Below are 8,417 nucleotides of genomic sequence, written 5' to 3' on the forward strand. Positions count from 1 at the left end.
TTTCTTGTATGGTAGATATATGTATATTAATTGTTGTTAGGTTATCGGTTTTTGGCGGCCGCTGCACTGACATCCAAAACAGATTATGCATTGCACATCACGGCTCATTCGTTCTTGGTTTTGTGTTGGAACTTGATGGCACGAGCTGTTTCAGCGTCCACGCTTCGATACGAGCATGTGTCATGGAAAAATATGCAGCTCAGCCTTAGCACTCATATATTAATAATATATTCTCACAATTTGTAGACGACGCACTTGAAATTCAGTACGGTGTAATGAAGAATGACCAAGACGGCCAGATGTCATTCGCAAGGCATGTGTACGCCAACCCATTGAACCCTGAAATTTGCCCTGTGCTGAGGTATATATAGTTAGTTGTATTTTGTGTGTGCTAAATATATTGTGTTTTCATTAGTTTGGCCGTTTTGTTGTTTACTCGTGGCGCCAACCTCCCAGGCTCGCAGTCCCTCTTGTTCGGCTACAATGCCAAGGAACGTTTTTCAACTTGGCTCCGCAACACGTGTTCCAACTCTGAAGACGACATCGTGTCGATGGGCTTGGCCATTGCGGATATTGGCACTCACTCCTTTCGCAAAGGTGTGGCCAGTTCTTTGTCCAACTGTCCTGGCGGTCCACAGGCAGTGTCGATCTGGCTCCGTGCGGGGTGGAGTTTGGGCAGTGTACAAGGTCAGTACATTTTCGAGGGTTCAGGGGGAGACCAATTTGTTGGCCGCGCAGCAACAGGTATTGCCAAAATATTAATTATTAGATTATGTGAATAATTTGTAAGGCCTCAATGTGAACGACGACAAGTTCGGTATTTTGCCCCCCCATTTTGGCAACATGGCAGTCGTTACGCCCGCGCTGTGGGAACAAATCCTGCCAGGATATTCCACGTTTTATTCCCCGTCGTTTCGCTCAGCCATCCCTTTTCTCTTGGCCTCATTGGTGCATCATCACGATTGGCTGAACAGGACTCTCCATCCCTCGCACCCCCTGTTTCTTTCCCCTGCTTGGGTGTCCGGGATACTGACCGCACTACTGCCAAACGTGTATGTGGGTAACTTGCACAACCCTGCAACTAACATGGTGGCAACTGGAATCCCCCCCATGTACCACTCTACCAGCAGCTACGTGACATGCAGCAATCGATAACTAGTGTAAACACCGCGCTGGAAACTGGTTTTAGTAGAATTCCTCAACAAATTCGAAGTGGAATTGAGTCTGGTGTGCCTGGCGATAAACCTGTCACGATGGGGTTATTGCGCCACACTTTGCACGATTTTGGCCAATCACTACTCTCCAAATTGTCCCCCCCCTCCCTCCCTGCATCCCCCTTTCCACCCACCCCCACCATCAACCAGCACCACGGCGCCACCAACGCAAAGCACGGAGTCATCAACCGATGGTCATGCTGCAGTTCCTGCTACACAGTGGTGGGTTCAACGTGCGGTCGCATCTCATGCCTTAACCTGTCCCTCGGGAAAGGTGTACGACCTTTGGAATTTGTATTGGCTCGGAAACAAGGATCAAAACCTCCCACCCCTCCGCCAGTTGTGCGCTAAACATTTTGCAACTCGGAAGGACCAATCGAATTTTGTCAAAGTGAAGAAGGTAGTGTCAGCAATTGTGTTGTTTGCAGGGTGCACCGAACATGCTGTGGGGTCAATGGAATTACCTCAGCTCAACGCACTGTACGAGCGTGCATTTGCATCCCTTTGCCAAGAAATATTTGGCGAACACCACCCGGCACAACTTGCTAAACGACGTGTCACTGAAATGAGCTACCATACTATGTACGATCTTTTAGGCAAACAATAAGGTCATATAAATACTTCTACTGGCTTTACATCGATTTTTCCATCACATTACTGGGTTTACAACGAATTTTGCATCACTCCATGATCATGTTGACAATGAGTTATTTATTCAATACTTACGATCGTTGTACTGCAGTGGTTTGAATCGAATGCTCGATGCTTGATTCTATACAGAAAGTAATAATGAGAGATTTGCATAGTCAGCCAAAGTTACAATCTCCATGAATGGTCGCCAATCAAGCTACAACTTACAGCTCTTGCTGCCCGGCGATAATTCAATCTGGATGCTGGGCTCACATGTTAGCAATGCTGTATAGCTTTATTGATTTACCTCAATGGAATAGATAGACTTTGTTATACGAGGTACCCGGCACGTCGAGCGACAATCGTGGCTGCTCTCATATCGGTCTTGTGTGCCTTGTGGGCCTTGTAGTGAGCGGATTGACAGATTAAACTACTGAAGAAAGTGAATGTTAGCAACTGCGCGTAGTATGTCAACGTACCTCGGTGATCAACGACCTTGCTCGCCGTCCCGATCCCAACTCGGCCCGCCGCGTCGTTGTCTTGTTGGTCCTTGTGGGCCCTGCTGCTTCATGGAATTGCTCTAGACCATGTTAACATTGTGGTTAGTGTAGATGCATCAGGTAGGAGTGTCGATCGTGGAATGTACCTTGGTTCACGTTGGTCCGGCATGACAGCGGTCAATGCTTGTTCTTGACTGTGAATGCTTGGTCGATTTTCACATCAATGATACTACTAGTACTACTAGTAGTAGGTGTGTTTCGTAGTTTGTTTCGTAAATACCCAGATAAAGGGAAGTACTATTGAAACACGCCGCAGCGCTAACCGTAAAAAACCAGTTTAAGATAACTTGACCAATTTAGGTTAACTTTGAATTGCCCAATCACACTTCTTTATTTGTTCGAGTCAAAACCTCTGTCATATAATGCTGACCGTTCCGTCACGTGAATGAAATGCAAAAACGGCGTAGAAGCCATTGGTAACAAACATTCAAGATTGGGTTTGAAGTACCCTACTAGTAGTCGACACGGGCCACATTGGGTTGGATCTGAGGTTTTGTCGAGTGTTCAACTCAGTGAACATCCTTCCACATCAGAAATATTACTCTATAAAACAATACCCCTTCTATAAGTATATGAAACCTGTTGTTACCGCTTATCCTAAACACAGAATATCAATGCTCCGACATATACATACTTTAAGGTAAAAAGTGTTATCCTAAATTGGTTATCAAAATGTCAGTACAAATGCTAAGAAAGTAACAAATTACCTGTGAAGTTCATTGTCTAAACTGATAATTCGATTATGAAGTGAAAGCGGCGCGTCTTGTCTATTGGAATCACTACTCAAACATCGTAAAGGACTCAAACGTTTTGTCCATTCTACTCAGACGCCTCCAAAAGAGTTATCTTAAATTGGTTTTTTACGTTAGCGTGCTGGCAGGAATTAGGAAAGGTGCTTCGGGCATGTGATATCACTTGAGTACCTCGAAACAATCGTAATGTGTGCGTAAGAACGTGCCCCATGAAGAGGCTTGAAAACATCCGAACCCTGGCGCCCAAGAACCTAGATTAGTTAGGTCGAACTGTAGTTTTCATTTTCCGCGGTTTGGCACATCGCCAAGTGGTTTGCTATCGCTAACCCCCGGCAATGCGCCGAACCCCTCACGAAAACCACAAGCAAGCCTACCTCCGCTATTGTGCGGTAGGTCGCGCACCCCCACGCAGATGCAGAAAACGTGTAAGGTGCGACGATCTCCTGGTCATAGTGGCCTCCAATGCGAATTCTCAACTGTTGCAAATCGATTTCGCGTAGCGACTTGATCCCGTTAGTGTTGCACTCAGAAAATCCCGTTAACCGTTGCGAATAAATTTGGGTACATCCTCCGGACAGAAGATAAATTCAAACCGGCGGAAGTAACCTACACCCACAGTTTTAGGTAAAATATTAATCGAATTCAAACTGCGAAAAGTGTTCCTACACCCACGGCTTTCGGTAACATATTGATCGCCCAACGGATTCGCGTAAGTGCAATCGAATTAGTCGAGTGTATCTGCGGGAATGTCGTAGAAACGTTCGGTATAAGGGAACAGTAGAGGTATACTAGTAGGCTGTACCTGCGAGAGAGTATGTATGATAATTAGACATTCGCGTTTGGTTCAGATAATTCACACCTTTGACTTGGACCACAAAGGCATATTTTGACTTTTCAGTTTTTGACTGTATGTATGATCTTGATTACTACTCTGGTCCGTATTGTTTGTACCATGTGTTTGACTTGGTAAAAGTATACATTGGTGGTTTGAAACATATAGATTTTTGTATTGAACTCCAAGAACTCATATTGCACCAACAAAATATAATGCATTTTTATTCAATTGGGCTACCGACTTCATCACGGGAATTCATGAGACACTCCATGTGCGTTTCTTCGCCAAGACGACAATTCAAATGAACCAAAGCATCTTCATATGTAGACGCCTCGCATTCAATGTCGAATATCGATAAGTTTTTGATTGCCGCATCCTTCTTCATGTGAGAAGTTGGCAATTGTTGCTACCCTGGATTCCAATTGACCTTTCAAGTACTTTTTGAAGCGTAATGAAGGTTTTCGACAGGGTATCAACTGGCAACTCATAAAACGCGCTTTCAACAGCATCAATAAGCTCCTCGATTGAACGAGTAGACTTTTGATACTGAAGACGTTGGATCGAGTTAAAAAATCCTAAGTCGAGAACATTAAAATCCGGGCTATTCGCAGGCTGGTTTCCGATCTTCACGCCTTGAATACCACGAGACTCAAGGAGCTTTGACGTCACTCGTTGATGTGGACTTGCATTGTCTTGTTGGAGAAAGATCCCTTGCCCTTGGACGCTTCTTGGAAACTTGCTCTTGATGTCGGGGACCAACTTCTCGAACACGACGTCTTCGTATAAGTCGCCGTTGACGATCAGAGGAACCGTAAGAATGGTACCTATTGGTCGATTCTTGCTCGCGCGAGCTGCCGGCGCTTTCATCACAAACGGCCAAACACCAATCTTGCCGTCAAAGACTTGCTTGCGGCCGGAGTCGTATCGCGGGCGAGCAACGGCGGCTAAAAACATCACTTTCGTTATGAAGGACTTGGACTTGGCGGAGCGCAAGGCGAGGACTTCGTCGTCGTAAACGTAATATCTTCTCTTAACCTTCGTCAAGTAGAACCATTTTTGTCGACATGCACATAATCGTACATGCCGGGGAAAATATGGTTTCCACTCGACGAAGGGTTCAGAAACGACATTGCATACTCCATCCGGGTGCGGCTGTTGTCGTCAGTGAGGAACGGCTTGACATAACTAGAGCAGGCCTTGAAACGAGCGACTGCCTTCAGGTGTCGTACGATGGCTGTCTTGGGGATGGCACAGGCAGCTGCCAACGACCGCAACGTTTGTCGAGAGTGGTGGGGAACAGCACGGATCGCTGCCTCCACTTCTTCGTGCGACCGCTTCAGTTTTTCTACCGACATTTCCTTAAAATATACAATTGAATAAATTGATAACTCTCAAACAAGGTAGAAATATTGAATATGAGAGGACATACCAGGAATTTTGGACGCAACGTTCGCCAAAGTGCCGCCGCCGTCCAAGGACTCACGTCCTCGTGCAGACGCGTGATATTGTCTTCCAGTGACAACCAAACAGTAGAGACACTTCCTTGAAAGCACCTTAGGGCAACTTCTCAGCACGAAAGCTTTCGAGAAGCTTCTCGTACACAACGCGGCGTTGGATCGGCGTAAGATTTCGCGACCGCGGCACTGGCCCTGATGAATCGCCAGCAGTGCGGGAAAGAGGTGTCGACATGCGCTGGCATACACAAACAAATGTGTGCAAGTTTAGTGGTGTAGTTTTGCAAAATGAATCACTGACGGGTCAAAACGTACATTTGCAAACTCTCCCGCCTCATTGGCAGGGTACCATTTTCCAAGCAAAACGAATTGGAAAGACCTGAAACTAACCAATTAAAGATGAGATCTTGCGCTTTTCGATGCATCAATTAGATCCACAATCCGTGGTAATTTAGAAAAATCCCGCCAATGAGAACACAAATGGTACAAACATTACGGACCAGTGTAGTATTGGTAAAATATGTTGGATTATATTAGTATTATCCCACCTGGATACACCTTTCCGCCCGTAACCCTGTAACGTTGGGTTGGGACTCCGGTGAGTACATACGATGCTAAATCCCAGGGTTTAGCTGCATCGCTATGTAGTGGTTTGCTATTGCTTCCCACGGAGATGCACTAAACCCCTACCGTAGTAAGTACTACATAGTAAGTGGTGAGGTTTCGCTATCGCTAACCACTTAGATAACCCCTACTACTACCTCCAGACGGAAATAGAAGTCCCTTTTGGTGAAAATTGGTAAAATTGGTGTTTTGTTTGATGGTGTTATCTGTTTTTGCCCTAAGTATGCTTGTTGTAAAGGCCTTTGTATGATTCGTATCCCTGTGGAATATAATAAATACCTTAAAGATGAATACCCTAATGGATAAGGGGGTTCTACTCTATGAATGTTTGTGGTTTGCATGCATTCTACCAGCATGAACAAATAGTCAGCAACAATTTAAACTATGTTTTGTACAGAATATAAATTAATGCAGGTCTTTAATATAATCAGTATAAAATCGTGACTCGTATCCGGATACATATAAAGAGACTCTATAAAGTAATTAATTCCGGTTAATTCTGAATAAACCTCTAAGAATGAAAAGGGACTTCTATTTCCGTCTGGAGGTAGTATTGACTTTCCTTGCAGGTCTTGGTCGCCGTATGCCGCGATAGGGACAACAAGTGAGTTTACAAGTGAGTTATTAAGGGTTAAGCTAGCTAGGAGTCTGGCAGCCAGTGATTTGATAACCACAGCCGGGTAAACTAATATGCAGTCATGTATGCAATGTATGTACAGTGTACTTTCTGATGATGGGACTTGATTGGCCGTTGAATGTCGTGCGGTCGTAACGTCTCGTCCCCATGCGCCTTTAGTAATGCGCCTATGGGCAGAAACCACAGTAGCCTCCCATGCCCATGAAGCGCATGGCTACTCGCAGTTTGTCGCCTGTCACGTGCTTAGTGAACACGTCGGCAGGCATGACGTTCGTTGGGAGGTAGACCAGCTTGAACTTGCCGGCGCGGACTAGGTCACGGAGGAAGTAGAAACGAAATGCTAGGTGCTTGGTGCGCTGAACGCTGGACTGGTTAGAGCCGATGGCGATAGCGCTTTGGTTGTCGAGGTAGAGGGTGACGGTCTTGCCGTTAGCCTTGAGTCCGAGCTCGTTCATGAGATTGTCGAGGTGCATCCCGTGCTGGGCGCCGAGGCATGCGCCGACGTACTCTGCTTCGGTCGAGGAGAGCGTGACGATGGCTTGGAGCTTGGATCTCCAAGAGATTGGTCCACATGCTAACATCCAAAGGTATCCGCAGGTTGAGTGCCCGGTGGGTCGGTCGTCGGACCATGAGGAGTCCGAGAAACCAATGAGTTCGCTACTGCCAGTCGGCTGGCCGTGGAACGTGATGCCGACTTCCTTGGTGTGCAGCAGGTAGGCGACGGTGCGCTTGGCCATGAGCATATGCAGCTGGTGCGGAGTCGACAGGTGGCGGGAGAGCTGCGTCACGGCATGCACGATGTCGGGGCGCGTGGACATGGCGCAGTATAGTAGAGAGCCGACGATTTGCCGGAAAGGCTTGTCGTCGTCTAACGGAAAGTCAGCGTTATCAACCATGATGGTGCTGTAGCACTGCGGGAGGAAGCGTGTGTAGTTGAGGGCAAAATGCACAATGAATTAACTGAAGATCTACAAAGATCTCCTTAATCCTCATCACTATGAAATCTTCTTAGTCTACTTCACTACTTCTACACTAATATGCACTTTTGTATACAATGGATGCGGGTGCGGTTGAGACATTGGGGAACTTCACTAGGCTAGCGATTCTAAGCCATACTTGCCCTTGAGACACATTCCCAGGCAAGCATTAGCTAGGGTGCATCATGAGCCAGGTACTTAGGAGCTGGGTGCGGGCAAGGTGGTGGCAAGCCGTTAACCCACCTGTCACATCGCTACAGGTGCCGGCTGGGATGGGCGTGTCGACGCGCTTGCTCTTGTCCATGCCGTACTTGATGGCCATTCGCTCGATGTACGTTCTCTGGGTGGCGTACATAGACTTGTTCTTTTCGTCGCGGCGATCTCCATCCGAGCAGCTTGCTGATGGGGCCAAGGTCATTGAGGCGTATGCACCGCTGCAGGTGTTCGAACACGTCTGTGATCTCGTCGTCATTGCTGGCACACACTAGCACGTCGTCCACGTAGACTCGACGCGTGAACACACAGCTGTAGCAAAGTCGAGGGCTTCCAAGATGGCCTTGAAGTGCTGGTACCAGCGCAGTGCGCTCTGTTTCCGGCCGTAGAGGGCGCCGAGAATGCGCCAGGCCATGCCTCTCTCTTCGAACCCATCTGGCGGCGCCATGTACAATTCGCGGTCGCTCTTGGCGTGGATGTAGGCGTTCGTGGCATCGCCTTGGCGGCACTTCATGCCGGAG

The 8,417-nt window shown here is 47.2% G+C and overlaps 2 protein-coding genes across 2 annotated transcripts; one reads left to right on the top strand and one right to left on the bottom strand.

The window, feature by feature from the left end:
* Positions 1 to 244: 244 nt before the first annotated feature.
* On the top strand, positions 245 to 1,315 carry H257_04587 (hypothetical protein). Its single transcript, XM_009829175.1, has 3 exons — positions 245 to 361; positions 416 to 744; positions 791 to 1,315. The coding sequence occupies exons 1-3, from the start codon at positions 276 to 278 to the stop codon at positions 1,153 to 1,155; spliced, it is 780 nt and encodes a 259-aa protein (XP_009827477.1). The 5' UTR covers positions 245 to 275; the 3' UTR covers positions 1,156 to 1,315.
* An 859-nt stretch (positions 1,316 to 2,174) lies between these two features.
* Positions 2,175 to 5,783, bottom strand: H257_04588 (hypothetical protein; the record flags this gene model as incomplete). The annotated part of the gene is made up of 7 exons (XM_009829176.1): positions 2,175 to 2,246; positions 2,324 to 2,424; positions 4,633 to 5,015; positions 5,072 to 5,349; positions 5,421 to 5,500; positions 5,592 to 5,683; positions 5,761 to 5,783. 7 exons carry the CDS (start codon positions 5,781 to 5,783, stop codon positions 2,175 to 2,177), a joined length of 1,029 nt encoding a protein of 342 aa, XP_009827478.1.
* Between the last annotated feature and the right edge of the window lie 2,634 nt (positions 5,784 to 8,417).

Source organism: Aphanomyces astaci, assembly GCF_000520075.1.
Source record: "Aphanomyces astaci strain APO3 unplaced genomic scaffold supercont1.8, whole genome shotgun sequence".
NCBI lineage: Eukaryota > Oomycota > Saprolegniomycetes > Saprolegniales > Verrucalvaceae > Aphanomyces > Aphanomyces astaci.